This window comes from Euprymna scolopes, chromosome 1, assembly GCF_053919585.1.
Source record: "Euprymna scolopes isolate OS-2025 chromosome 1, ASM5391958v1, whole genome shotgun sequence".
Classification (NCBI taxonomy): domain Eukaryota; kingdom Metazoa; phylum Mollusca; class Cephalopoda; order Sepiida; family Sepiolidae; genus Euprymna; species Euprymna scolopes.
Window position 1 is genome coordinate 4,299,518 of NC_136482.1, and position 16,667 is coordinate 4,316,184.

The following is a 16,667-nucleotide window of genomic DNA, read 5'->3' on the forward strand; positions in this document are numbered from 1 at the left end:
ATATTAAAACACTACGGTGTTTGAATTATATATATATATGTATATATATATATATATATATATTCATAGAAAATTCTTCTTTATTCTTTATTAAGCTTTATTTATCGTGGTAATTTGATTAACAATTTATAAAATATATACCCTATAGTATATTTTCGATTGTAATCGTAATATATATATACATGTATATATATATATATATATATATATATATATATATATACACAAAAAAAAAATAATATAATACAACCATATTTGTGTCAGTCATTGAATAAAATATTAATATGAACAAAATCGGAGCAGACAGTGTTAATGATATTCCTCATAATTTATATTAATCTATTTTTATTTCGGACGATTATTCTCATCTTTATTAGTTGTTGTTTTTCATCTTTTATTGGTTTGTTTATTCACAACGTTTCGGCCAACTAAAGATGAGAATAATAGTCCGAAATACAAATAAATTAATAGATATAATGCCCACCTCAAAAATGAATTCCAAATAAGGAATAATATATATTCCTCATAATTGTTTTTAAAATGGAATGAAAATGATGAATAAATACAGAAAGACTTATCAAACAATTGATGAAGCACATTTTTTGAATTGCAGTTAAATCACCTTGAGAACCAGTGAAATATATAAAAAACAAACTCTTTCATGGATCAAATAAAAACAAACTGAATTTTCATTAAAAAATCATTTTATTATCTCTGTATTTTCCAAATACTCAATAATAACAATTTCATTTTTCATAAGGAGTAAATAATATACGAAAGTGATCAATCGTCCATTCGACAGGTTTTTCGTTAACGCGTTCGTGGCTGGAACATCAAGGAATATGTAAAAGAAATAGAAAAACATTTAATATGCAAGCATGCACATTTCTATTTTCATATCGCATGCATTCATGGTATATACATAGATACACACACACACACACACACACACACACACACACACACACACACATCTATATATTTTTTTTTTCACGAAAAACACCCGTCTCGCTGAAACTACTGTCAAAAATTTTCCCTCTCTTTATCTATGCCTAAATCCAAACGTAGATTCCATGAACAAAGCTTCTTTCTTAGAACTGCCCGCCAGTGGAACTCTCTGCCGCTTGCCTGTTTCTCACCTGACTACAACGTGGATGTCTTCAAGTCCAAGATAAACAAACTCCTGACAAACCGCCCCCTTAAGTAAGTACTGTACACGCAATAACCCTTATCCTTGAGTGGCCTCGGGCCTTGATAAGTGGCGACCCCCATGTAATATATATATATATATATATATATACATAGATACATAGATACATATATCAGTGAATTTATCTGCGTGTGTGTCTGTGTGTGCGTACATTTTCCTACCAAAGTACTCTGACAATTTTCAGTTCACGGACTCGAGATTTGGCATAAAAGGTACTGAGATTTGGGAAAATCTTTTTAATCCGTTTTCGGCTAGAAATTTGGCTGTCAAATGGTCAAAGTTCAACGATTTTACCATTGAAAATTCTACCAAACTCCTTCGCCAATTTCTGAATTTTCCATGTAAGTACTTCGACATGAATTCAACGTTTTTAATTTTATTTTTGTTCAAACCAATAAATGTTAAAATTGGGTAAAAGTTTGAAAAAGTTTAAATACACATATGCTCTCTGTACACCGTTTATGGTGAGAGTAATACTTTCAATGTATATTTTATAAAAAATATACGCTCTGATCCCCATCTGGCATCAATTGAAATGGATGACTCTCGTCTGGGAGAGGCCTCATGTTTTGACAAGCTTATGGGATTGACCTTTACTCCTGATCTGAAATGGAACACGTACATCAAGTCTGTTGCCAAGGTCGCTGGAAAGATGGTGGGATCATTCTACCGTTCCAGAAGATATCTCACTACTGATGCAATTCTCTATCTATATAAAAGCCAAGTACGTCCAAGGGTGGAATACTGCTGCCATATCTGGGCAGGAACTGCTAAAAACAGCCTATCCTGCCTTGACAGAGTACCAAATAGGATTAGTGGCTTAGTAGGGATGCCCTTTTCTCTTCCCTGCAATCGCTCTCCCACATAAGAGACGTTGCGAGCCTATCTTTATTTTATCGTTATTTATTTCGTTATTTGGCAGGTGCTCGTGTGAACTTCAATCTCTGGTCCCACCTCCCCAATCATTTACGAAAAACACCCGTCTAGCTGAATCCACTGTCAAATATTTTTACCACTCTTTTTGTGCTTAAATCAAAACGTAGATTCCATGAACAAAGCTTCTTTCTTAGAACTGCACGCCTGTGGAACTCTGTTCCGTCTGCCTGCTTCCCACCTGACTACAACCTGGATGTCTTCAAGTCCAACGTAAACAAATTCCTGATGAACCGCTCCATTGAGTAGACACTTAATTATATCTCCACACAACGTACTGTACTTGCAATAACCCTTATCCCTGAGTGGCTTCCGGGCCTTGATAAGTGGTGACCACTGTAAAAAAATAAATAAATATATCTATATACACATGCATACAATATATATATACTTGTAATATATATATACACACACACACACACACATATATATATATATATATATATATATATATTCATTTATTTATTTATTTATTAATCTATTTTTCTGAAATCCAATATGGCAGTATGAAATGATATTTACATTGTTTTGGAAAATTGTTGGAAACTTATCTCACATATTTATTCATGTATATGATGCATGCACTCTCAATATAAACATATATTCATGTTTTATGAATGTAGAATATATACAAGAAATATGTATATATATACACTTGTGCCCGATATTATTCATACCCCCTCTTGAAAATTGAGTTTATTAGGTGTAACTTTGTAAGAATTTATTGTTTACGTCCATATTGATACATATTCTTAATAAACCTCTTTTGATCATTTTCGTCATTTTAAAATCTCGGGATACTTGTAATAAAAGAAATATACAGCTATTTATAAAATCTGCAATGTTCAAAAATAATCATACCCCCTTATTTTTTCAGTATTAATCGAGTTTCTGACTGTTTGTTTCCTGTTTGATTCTTATTTTGAATGCTTTTATACAACCTTTGATTAATTTCATTTCGTTTTTTTTTTGCATTTTTCAGAAATTAAAATGATATCAACTGAAAACCAAAAAAAGAATAAAAATTATTAGAATGGGGAAGAAAAAAGAGCTTAGTAATGATCTTAGGACTAAAATTGTGAATTCACATAAGGATGGTTTAGGTTACAAGTCAATTTCCAAGAAATTTGAGGTCCCTACAGCAACAGTACAGAGCATCATCAAAAAATTCCAGAGCCACCACACAACAAACAACTTGATTGGTAGAGGAAGGAAAAGGAAACTGTCTGCTAGAGCCACCAGGAATATTTTAGGAAGTGTTAATGCAAATCCAACCACCACTACTAAGGACATTTTAGAAAATCTGGAGTCTTATGGCATAAAAATATCAAGGCAAACATTGCAAAGGACTCTGCATGAAAATGGTCTGAAAGGAAGAAGACCAAGAAGGACTCCATTGCACACCGGAAAACACCTTGCAGCACGTCTAAAGTTTGCTAGGACCCATGTGAATTCTCCAGAGTCCGTTTTCCCAAGTATTTTGTGGACTGACGAAACAAAAATTGAATTGTTTGGCCATATGGATGCTTCTTACGTTTGGAGGAAGAAAGGAGAAGCTTACAACCCAAAGAACACCATACCCACGGTGAAACATGGTGGTGGTAGCCTAATGTTTTGGGGCTCCTTTTCGGCTAGTGGTCCAGGTAGTTTGGTCAAGATAGATGGAACCATGAAGAAGGAGCAATATTTGGAGATACTCCAGAAAAACATTAAACAGGATGCGGAGAAGCTCCATTTAGGACCAAACTGGGTCCTTCAACAGGATAATGATCCAAAACATACTGCCAAAATAGTCAAGAAATGGTTTGAGGATAATCACAGTAATGTTTTAGAATGGCCTAGCCAGAGTCCTGACCTGAACCCAATCGAAAACCTCTGGCACATATTGAAAACTGAGGTTAAAAAGCGGAAACCTAGAAATTTGAGGGATTAAGAGAACTACTGCATTGAAGAATGGTCAAAAATCAGTGTTGATGCTTGTAAAAACCTTGTTGATAAATATCCAAAACGGTTACAGGCAGTTATTAAGAATAAAGGGCATGCTATTGACTATTAGTAAGAGAGGTATGAATAATTTTGAACTTGTGCCATTATTGTTTTTCTTTGTATAATGCTTCAAACTTGCATAATTTATTTATTTGTTGAGTTTAAATTAAATGCTTATGCTTGATTTATTGTTTGAAATCCCTTTAATATTGTCTATCTTCTGGTTTGAGCAATATTCTTATAGAAATCTCAAAGATCCGAGGGGTATGAATAATATCGGGCACAAGTGTATATATATATATATATATATATATATATATATATATATATATATATATACACTTTAAATATTTCTGTAAATACTAAATAAACCGTGATATTTTGTAAGTATATATATACACACACAAACATATATCAATCTATCTTTCTATCTATCTATCAATCTATCTATCTATCTATCTATCTATCTTTCTATATATATATATATATATATATATATATATATATATATAAATAATATGCATGTGATTGTGGTGTGTCTTCTATCACTTGAATGTGTACATATTGTAATCCAATAAATGTGTGTATATATTTATATTATGTCTCTCTTTCTCTCTCTCTCTCTCTCTCTCTCTCTCTATATATATATATATATATATATATATATATATATATATATATACTGAAAGCATATGGGATATATACATTATATATATATATATATATACTATTAATATATATATATATGTATTCTCTCTATATACTATTAATGTTCGTGTATAAACTATATATATATGTATATGTGTGTGTCTGTGTGTGTGTGTGTATGTATATATGTATGTATGTATATATGGTACAATTTATATTTATATTTATACAATCCCGTTGAAATACCGGTTCTAACGAGTTTACCAAAAGTTAAAAACGTTGAGCCTGGACAGTACTGGGAGGACTATATGCAGTATGTATCGCGCCGTGTCATAGACATTTCTAGGTTGGTAATTAGGGTGTGTTAAAATTCACTGGTGGAGATGCACCTCCAGTCTACGTTTAGCATGCACCCAGCAAAAGGAAACTCTGATGTAAAAACATGCAGTCTACTTTATACTACTCTGTCTTGTGGCAGTAATCTGTATTGACAAAGGTTAGCAATAATACAAAAAATTTCTACACAAAACCTTCACCATTTAAATACATAATCTGTGCGGATTTTCCAGCAAGTTAGTTGTTTTAGCGGAAACTGATACGTCGAAATTAATGGGAGAGTTCATCATATATATATATATATATATATATATATATATATATATATATATATATATATATATATATATATCCGGAGGAAGTCTCGAAATGAAGACGAAACGTTGATGAACAGATAACTTGGTTTATTTCATTTTATTTCCTTCTCTCTTTCTCTCTCTCTCTTTATATATATATATATATATATATATACACACATATATATGTATACATATATAAGTGTGTATGTGTTTGCGTGTGTGTGTACATATATATAAATATATATGTTTAAATACAGTTTTTAATTCGCACACTGCAGCTTAAATTATAATTTGTTCCGATTTTTTTAAAGATATATTTCTAATCCAACTAATTTTAATAAAATCTAAGATATTTTAAAACAGACGGCAGAACTAGCATTAGTTTTACTATTTTTTCTTGTTTAAGAACATTTTATTATATTGTGTAGTGTACGTGTATATAAATATATACATATATAAAAAATTATTGTTGATATGCACATTATATATATATATATATATATATATATATATAAAGAGAGAGAGAGAGAGAGAGAGAGAGAGAGAAAGAGAGAAAGAGGGAGGGCTTCCCGGCATTGCCCGATCGTAAAATACACTTAAATATGACATTTTGATTAATGCAGATTTCGTATTTATATTGGACCCAAAAAATGATTTTAAAAGTTTTAAGAAAATGACACCACCACCGGAAATATTTTTTAACAGATATATATACGCATACATAAATATATATAGAAAGAGTTTTGTGTTTACTATAACCTTTTTACGCAAACTTTAAGCAAGCATAAATCATGTAGAATATCTGCATTAATATAATTACACGTAATAGTTAACTAAAGATGATTATCCCATAAGAAAATAAAAAAAAATTAACAGGGAAATAATGAAGATGAATGTTTAAAAGAATATGCAAATTAGCAGATGAATACAATTCAACGACGATATGTATTTTCTTTTAAAATAAATAGAAAAAATGAGTTTGTAATTTGAATATCATTACACAAAAGACCCAAATTTATAGGAGTATACACACACACACTAGCATATATATATATATATATATATATATTTATATATATATATATATATATATATATATATATATATATATATATATATGTTTACTTTATTTAATCGCATAAATTAATATACTAAAGTATAAATTTATGCGTAGCGATAGAAAATAATTTTTAAATTAACAATAACAATAGAAAATAAATAAATAAAATAAACATACACACACACACACACACACACACACACACACATATATATATATATATACATATATATATATATATATACAAGCTAATATAATAAAAGATTTAAAAATAAATTTAAAAAAACACATACACATTTCACTACACCTAGGTTTAAAAATAGGTCAAATCACTAGATATCTACGCTTCCCGCTAAAAAAAAAGCACACACAAAGGAGGGCGTGAACCCAAGGTCAATTAGGCATTTGTCTTGTAAGTGTCTGTCCATTGGCTAATTACGAAAGAAGCGTTGGAAACTAGTAATCTTATTGGCTAACTAAAAATCCAATAGAAGGTGCGTATATAAAAACGCGAGATAAGCACAACTCTTCGCATAAGCCTAGCGTGGATGAAACGCGGAATATTCTGTGTAGCTTAATTGCCATATATATTTTTATAACTTATTATATATATATATATATATATATATATATATATATATATATATACCAGAGCGAGATATTTGTGAGACTGATTTCTCATGTGGAAAGCAACTATTGATTAAGTCGCCATACAATGGCTTCTGATTGTCAGCAACTATTTGCTTGAAACTTTTAGCATGTCGCGACCATGTAAAATATCTTGGGTTTCTTTTTTTAGCACTCGTAATAACCTCATCATATTAATTAGTGATAACTCTTTCATACTTTTAACTTGGTATGGTTTTAAATATATTTATCCACTGACACGTGTTTCGTCGTCACCGCCTCATCAAAGTGGCTTAGTCTAGCGTGATTCAAAATCGGGACCCCATAATTAGAAGCCTTAAAATCTCTACTTGCGGACTATCTCGCACGACTGATTGATGTATCGTGTGTGTGTGTGTGTGTGTGTGTGTGTGTGTGCTTTGTTGAATAGTAGGGATAATTCCTATTTGTTTTTATTGCAATTCATTTTTTCCTTTTGGTTGGCCAATGTTCGAAAGTTCTGTTGGACTGTAAAACGAAATTTGCCATAGTTGCGAACGTGTTTGACTTCCATAAGTCGTCTTCAGGTGAACGACGAATTAAAAATGAGGAATTTATTGAAAAGTCGATTAAAATCGTTTAAATCATTAAAAGTATTAAAATGTGCCCTTCATATTGATAGTGGGTTTCTTCATGCCAATAAGTACGGCTCCAATGATTGATATCGGAGGCCTACCTTTTCTACTTAAAAATTATGAAAACGAACTGCTTAATATACTCAGTCATAAATGTGGAATCGACTACAGGAAGGTTTACTAAAGTGCGTGTTTCTTTTTTTTTAAATAAGCGTTAATTAATTACTTATTTTTAGGGTTTCTTATTAGATTTCATTATTACGCTGGATTTTATTTATTTCTTACTTTCTACATTTCGCATATTTGCGTATATTCTAAGATGAAAACGTTCTAGTACACGGAAATAGATATATATTCGTTAAATTCACTACTCGTTCAGCAGCCGCCAATAGCATAACATTAGGAGCCTTGACTGCCGTACAGACGGTCGGGTTTCAATCCTGGCTTGAGGTAGGTGCCTGTTTGGCCGCACTGATGAGCTTTGAAATAGTACTGCATGTGGATGGCTATATATATATATATATATATATATATATATATATATATATATATATATATATATATATATATATATGTATATATATATATAGTCATCCACATACAGTACTGTTTCACAGCTCAGGCACCTACCTAAATATATATATAATATCAAATTTCACAACTAACGATTACTACGCACTTGTCCCAATGACTATCGTACACATTAAAGCTTAGATTATACAGAGAAAATGTGACACCACAAACAATCAGATAAGTAATAGAGTGATATCATAACTGTAAACCCTTCACACACAAAGCGCCTCATTGACACACACTCTATAGAACATAATCCCGACCTTATGTAATAGATTATCTACGTTATTTATATAGTACTAGCAAGTCATCTGGCGTTATCCGGTCTTAAATTACGTATAAATATATTTTAATTCATACAGAAATTGAGATATGTGCATGCGAGTATGTTTTTTTTAACAGTTCAATTCTTGTAAGTTAAAAAAATAATTGAGCTGAGATCAAACCAAAACCTAAAGACTGTGATATAAGTATTAAATAGAGTTTTTAAACCTACTAATTTTTAGCATGAGGAATATGTCATGTGAACCATTCACGCATGCGCATTTGTGAAAAAGTTTACAAGCAGATAAAAATTCAATGTCCTCCACGAATAATTTTTTTTAAATTTTGACCTCTTAGTAATTCGTTTTTCCAGAGGAGAACCGGTTAAAAGTTTTCCACGTGTCTGAATACCTTATATACAAAATCTCAAGTCTGTAGATGAAAAAAATGTTGATTATATAGGTTGAAAGTGTACCTAACACACACACGTTCTAACTTTTATTGATATATATATAGCTAATTGGAGTTTGTTGTGTTTTATTCTCATGTTGAAGCTAATGTTTTCGCAACAGTATCAATAAACAAAAGACTAACGCGACTCCTCTTCTGAGGAACACGTTTGAATCAGACATTTAGAGTCTAATTTTTACACTGTGTGATATTCTTTGTTTATTCCTAGTTTTGTGGTCTAAAGGAATCATTTATTAGTCTCATCATTAATCTTATCAACAAAATATAAGCATAATACTAATTCCCTACTATAAGCATATTCTCGTCGTTGAGTACTCTTCGACTGTTTACTGCAAATGCCCGTCGACATGACATGTATAGGCACTTAATTTCTTTCAATTCTTGTGTTAATAGCCGGTGGCGTCGAAGTAAAAAGGCATCAAAGTTAAATGTGGCTTACGACTGAATACGAACTTTCTCTGACCAACAGTAATTATCATTGTCGACGCTGATCATTACGTAAGAATTTAACTCTAGGTAAAAAATAATTGTCATTTAATTATGAAACATTATATATATATATATATATATATATATATATATATATATATATACATACATATGTGTGTGTGTGTGTGTTAGTCCAGGTCATTAAAATATTAGTACGATAAAACTCCAGAGAATTTCTACCAGTTATTTTTTATAATGGTGCTATTTAATTAATATTTATAAATAAAATTATTATAATTCATATTATTATAATATAAATATGTATTCATGCATACATGTACAAGCTCCTCTACACTGACATGGCAATGTTTCAATCTGTACTTTAGAATAAAGTCTTCTCTAGTGCAAAGTCTCTTTTCATTTTTATGTTCATACTGCAAAATCTTTTCCAATATGAACATCAAAGAGAAAAGGCAGGAGAGTTCAGTTTTTAATAACTACAGATTGAAACATTGCTATGTTAGTGTAGAGAAGCTTATATATATATATATATATATATATATATATATATATATATATATATATTAGTAAGTTATAAAATATATATAGCAATTAAGCTACACAGAAGCATGATGAAACGCGGATATTCTGTTTGGTTGGTTGTTTTTGTTTTATGGCATATCAACCCTTTTCAGGTTGTTTAATGCCGAATCCAAAGATTTTAAAGAAAAATTTCTTAATAGAATATATTTGTTGTTTTCAAGTCGGTATTTATTTAACCCATAGTTGGGACCCTAACAGGTATATCACTCCGGGTCAGAGTGGATCTAGGAGCAATGGCAATTAAAGGGTAGCGCCAACTTCCCAAAGCCCGCAAGCTGGGGCCTCACCACTGCATATAGTTTAAGGGCATATCCAGGACCATGGAATATTTTGTGTAGCTTAATTGCCATATATATTTTATAATTTACTACCTAGCTCTACCTACGAATTGAGCGCTTAAAGTTTACGCATAAATTTATACTTTCGTATATTAATTTTATGTGAGTAAATGAAGTACTTATATATATATATATATATATATATATATATATATATATATATATATATACATATAGTCATCCACATACAGTACTGTTTCGCTGTTTCACAGCTCATCAGTGCGGCTAATGTATATATATATATATATATACATATATATATATATATATATATATATATATATATATATATATATATATATATATATACATTAGTTATTCGGAGAAACGTTGCATATTTTCCATAAAACACTTCTCTGATAGATAATTATATGGTTATAAACAATTATTTCTGCATATTTTGAGTATATTTTAATAACAAACAATGAAGCGCTTTGTATATATATATATATATATATATATATATATATATATATATATATATATATGTATATATATGAACAAATGATACAAAACACATCTTGAAAAAGAATTAAAAACATATTTGATTTTGATTACCTTGGTAAACTTATTGTAATTTTTATTTCTCTCTCTCTCTCTCTCTCTCTCTCTCTCTCTCTCTCTCTCTATATATATATATATATATATATATATATATATATATGTGTGTGTGTGTGTGTGTGTATGCATATATGTATACATATATATATATATATGCAATATATATATATGTACATATATATGTGTGTGTATGTGTGTGTGTGTATTTATGTATATGGGCGAACAAAAATTATTACAGAAATTCTTTGAATGAAACTTATTGATGTGTGTGCGTGTGTCTGTTTAGTGGGAAAGAATTCTAGCAGAGTGCTCAATTACAAGGAAAAATATAAACGCATAATATTTATTCATATATGCATTACAGAAGATCAAGAAATTATACTTATTTGTTTATTTAAACTACGAGGGTTAAGATGTTCCTAACCTGTCAGCGAACATCGGGTGGATTTTTTAAGTCGTTTGTATTATTTATTTATTACCTTGTATGTCTCGAATATTCATGCTCAATACCTTCTGAAAATGATTAGCTTTCGTTGAAATGTCGGCAAGAAAACCTTGGAAACATTTATATAACCAACGTTTTAATCTAATAGTTATCATATACTGTGTGATTGGAAAGGAACTGACCTTAGTTAAAATTTATTATTAAAAAATAATCTTTCTAGAAATGTATAGCAGAGGAAAAACTAGAGTTGCGAGGCTGCTGGTTTATACATTTATTTATTTATTTATTGCCCTAACGTCTCATGAGCGATAGTTTTTACGATTGAAAAATTATCTTTTCTGAATCATCTATTGTTTAAAGTTGGTCTTATGTGAGGATTTTAAATCCCTTTATTGTATTTATCGCTTTTAATCTGTCAATTTATCTTTTTTAATTACCCTAATTGTCAAAGGGATTTTGTTAGTGTAATGTTAGTTTATTAGTAAAAAAAAAGAAAAAGAAAAAAGTTCGTTATGAAATCACTTTATGCGGTACCCAGGCTGCTTAAAAATCTAGTGTCGAATGTTGGCACCCAACGATCTACACTTTCTTATTATATTCACTTCTTGTAATAATTATATACTTAATAGAGAATTACTTTCCAATCAGCTCGTATATTTATATGCAGGGAAATACTTACCTATATATATCCTCAGAGTATTAATCTGACAGTATATATTCGTTTCTGGATCTTTCTTCTTGACAAATTTGATGTTAATCTTAAATAGTTTATCATTCGATTATCATATTTTATGTACACAGTTTCTTTTTATTCCGTCATCACGGAATGCGAAATTTCTGTCAACCTCAATTGTTTCTATTGTCTGTGTCTACTCAACGTTGGACTTGGCACTTCCGATTCTGACTCTTCTTCCCTAATTATATAATTAAGAGGCCGGCGCGTGTGTACTACATTTCTGCCCGGTTGGAATTGGCCCGATTCATACATAGCATTGTGTCTATTGGAACCTGTCGTCGCTAACAAAGACTGAATTGTCTTTAACTCATCCGACTCCCTTGTTATAGAAGATCCGCGTACCTCCATTTCTTCTGGGCTATATCGTGTCCTATATCTGCTAGGCGTTAACTGTGCCTCGTCCGATTCTCTTGGTATACCATAGCTGTCTGCCGACGATCGATATAAGACAGGCCGAGTTGATTCGAATTCTTCTGGCTCTATCCTCTTGACTCTAACTGGTGACGTTCGGTATGGCGCAGTTTCTGATTGTCCACGTTGATCACGATCTCGTCCGAGAGTATGTCTGTACTGTATTGGCATGTCTTGCTGACGATGGTGTGAATAACTTTGTGAAGAAGGTCTATTCGGTACGGTTTTGTGATACAACGAATCAGCTCTTTCGTATCGCTCATCTTCGCGTAAGACATTTTGACGTTTCGCTTCTTCCCTATTCGATAGATATCTGGCTGCTTCCAACTGGTTTGGCTCAACACGCTGGCCGTATCTATTAATCGATTGATTATTTAAAGCATATACCATCGGTTCAGGCTCTTGTATATTTGCTAAGTTACTGCCCATTTGAGATTCTGGTCGATACAAGGAAGGTCGTACGGGTTCAATTTGATCCGATTCGCGTTGCACGTGACGCCATTGTTCGTCCGGGCGATATATTGCAGCTTCTTCTCGCAATATAGCCTGTTCATTAGCTATTTTTCTGTACAAACCGAACCGCGGAGGATCGACTATGTCGTCCATCTCTCTTTGAAGGTTCTGCCTTGTATTACTGGCCAAATATCCAGGTTCAACCGAAGCGCTTTGCATCCGGCTCCTGTTGGCTTCTTCGAGCAGTATAGGTCCGCGGGTACCAATCTGATCCGTACCATTTAGAAGTGTCTGTCTCTGTCGATTTAAAACATAATCTCTGCTTTCGAAATGATCCGTTTCCCTTGGGATACTTTCTCTGTTCTGTATTTCCCGATAGAGAACACTTCCTGCAGTAGGTATTTGATCCGAGCCAGTTTGAGAAATATATCTCACTGGCCTTTCATGATAAAGCATGGGTATTGCCGTATCAGCACGATATGGACTTCTGTGAGTATTATAACTATTTGATGGTTCATTTAGTACGCCAACTCGACCAGATCCTCGCAAATCCTGCTCGAGGGGCGAATAAAATCTGTCGGGAGTTATCCGTTCGAGTTGGGCCTCCATTGGATCAACCTTATCAAACTCAATTCTTATATTACGTCTGTTAGACGCTGATTTCCCTGATTTCGATTCTGTAGTTTCGATTTGATCAGATTTGACCCTCATTTCATATTTCTGACGATCGGTTTGATTCTGATGAGGTCTTTCCGAATCAATATCCATGTCTGAGTAAATGTAATGCCGACTAAGGGCTCGTTCATTTCTGTTAGAGATTCCAGGCTCCCTTGGAAGGCTTTGATGTTTCGATGCCAAAATCGTCAATAAATTGCTTAGTAGCTCTGGATTATCTGCCCCGACTCGGCCACTCTGGTTCTGCGGCATTAAACTCTGCATCACCGAGCGAATGGCTTCCAGTTGATCGGCTTCTATTCGAATATTCCGGCGATGTTCGGACGACGGTCCGATCTCGTCTACCTCGACGCGTATGTTTCTTTTGCTTGGGGAATGGTTATTCAAGATGGACTCAAGAGATTCAAGCTGATCCGTGTCGATCTGGATACTGTATCGCCTCGTATCCTGTAAATCCGACATTGCATTGAAGGGTTCCAGTTGATTACTAAGTGTTCGTTTGTAACGTTTCGGACTGTTTAGTTTAATTGTTTGTATCGATTCCGTGATGTCCGAATCACTATTATTTCCGTTATGGTTTCCATTGGAATCATCCGAGGATCGCTTTTCTATGAGGATTTGGGTTCGGTCTACTTTATCACTGCCTTTTCGCCTTGGACTTCTCCTGGGGCTTGGTGTGTTTGGGACCGAGGAACGTGATTCGGAACTTTCCGGCCCCGATTTGTCCTGATAATTCCCCATGAGTTCTATTTATTGATTTGTGTCCATAGATTAAGATAGATACATGGATATTTAAAACAAAAAATGTGTGTGGGAGGAAAGGGCGAATATGTTCAATGCGTTTTATGCGTCCAATCAATATTTTCGTAATTAAAACGTGACAAACCGACGGGCAGACGGGCGAGTTCAGTATGTTGACATGTACACAAACCTATTGCAAATATAAGAGTAACAGACTGTTACCGATGTATTTTTCCAAGTTTAGCATGACAGACGATCGAAAAAGCTATTTCAGAATTTTAACGTGACAGACCATAAAAATACTTGCTCAAACTTAAGCATGGTACACTGACAAAGGACCATCCGACAGCACCTCTTTTTCCAGATGATTTGGCAGATTTAAAATAAAATTCCAAAAACGTTAATTCCGTGTTGATTTCATCGAATATTGATTCTTTATGATGTCAAATACCGAGAGAAATATAAACAAATGATAAAAAGGTCATTTAAAAACGATGCTTTTGTTTTGGTAATCATATATGAAATTCTAGCTCGGATGAAAGTGGAATTCCCACAATTGGTAGCAACTTGTTATTCGTTTTGGAATCTTGGATTTTTTCTACAATCAAGAAATCTAATAGAATAAATGAGGATTTCCACTTGAGGATGATTCAGTAAAGATAATTGAATGTTCTAGGTTTTCTGTATCACAGAAATGCAAACCAGTGAATAAAAATCCATTTAAAAATCGATTTTTTGATGCTGATATCAAGCTTATTAGATCGAACTATCACGATAATTAGTGACCGTTCTGTCAGAATCACGGAGGTGATGCAATCTTCTTTGTGTTTAGCCACATTGATTATCTGTAAATGAGCGAAACAGCTTTCCGCGAATTATTATATATTCATGTATAGGTGGGCAACTCTGGAAGAGAACAGCGGCAGGTTTGGTAAATTAGACGGTGCAGTGTCGGATTGCCACAAAATATGTAGAAGCTCGTGTCTGGTGTTGCAATCTTGTAGATGTTAAACTCGCTGCATCTAGCCATATTAATGAGAAACAACGAAACTACTGTTTGTATATTGCTATATGTTATATATATAAAGTATATATATATGTGTATATATATATATATATATATATATATACACAATATATATCCATGTACATATATAAAACTATAATAACATTTACATAACTTAAACACTTGACTGCAGTTTCATAGTATCATTGATGGCCAAAAGTGAATTCCACTGGTATCAATTGAAATATATATATCCATTGTTGAGAATGGTAGAGTAGAATATGAAAACAAAAGTTACATTAAAATGAAAATGTACTTGCCTTAATATGGTGGGCGTTCTTATTGACACGTAATATCCGCAAATTAATCACTAATATTATATATATATATATATATAGTTTTCTTAAAACACAATACGTCAAGGTTAAATGATATTCCCGAACGGAGTGAAGATCTCCATTAGTTCCCTGTGAATAATCCAGATATAGATACGCACGTGAAATTGCATATACGCACGTGAAATTGCAGCAGGTTATTTCCGATGCTGTGCGAAGTGGATTTAACAGCGTCCATGTTTACATCACCAAGTGTGTTGACAGTGTTTCCAAGGTTGAACAAAGAAACTACAATCAGAATTATATCGATGTATTTATATCTATATAAACATAACTAAATATAATTGAAAATAATTAAACTGTGTAATATATCCGTGTACACTCGATTAGCAAGGGTCGGTGAGTGTGATACTTGTTTAAAATCGAGACTTGGTCGGCGCGGATAAACGTGATACGTATACATGTCCGCTATGAATGATTGCTGCTGTTTGATTCTACTTATGTTAAAAAGCTTAATCCTTCGTACTTGGTTCGACGACCTGATTTAGGTCAAAGCTCATTTGGTTGTTGTAATGTTGTTGGTGCTGTTGTTGTTGTTGTTGTTGTAAAGTGTCTGGTTTTATATTTATGATCGATCGTTGTTTTATCTCCCCCCCTACTCTAACTAAAAGTATATAGACGCTAGATATGCAAACATGCATATGATAAATCTTGTTTCTCTTTTAAATGACTACTCCTTGTGTGCTCTCAGTTTTTCTATCTCTGAGTAAACTATATATTATATGGAAAAATGCGCGCATGAAAAGTAATATTCTTAAGATTTTATTAAACCTGGAAAAGTAAAGGACAAGAAATTCAACCTGGAAAAGTAAAGAACAAGATATTAAAGATAGTAAAGTAAAAAATAAGAATT

The 16,667-nt window shown here is 32.4% G+C and overlaps 2 protein-coding genes across 4 annotated transcripts in view; one reads left to right on the forward strand and one right to left on the reverse strand.

Annotated features, from left to right (window-relative positions):
* Window positions 1-16,667, forward strand: part of LOC145266357 (uncharacterized) — a 356,086-nt gene that overhangs the window by 41,388 nt on the left and 298,031 nt on the right. The window lies entirely within an intron of this gene.
* On the reverse strand, window positions 692-15,416 carry LOC145251494 (uncharacterized). The gene is made up of 2 exons (XM_080111717.1): window positions 12,077-15,416; window positions 692-825 (listed from the first exon to the last, which is right to left on the reverse strand). Exon 1 carries the CDS (start codon window positions 14,411-14,413, stop codon window positions 12,254-12,256), a length of 2,160 nt encoding a protein of 719 aa, XP_079967843.1. The 5' UTR covers window positions 14,414-15,416; the 3' UTR covers window positions 692-825; window positions 12,077-12,253.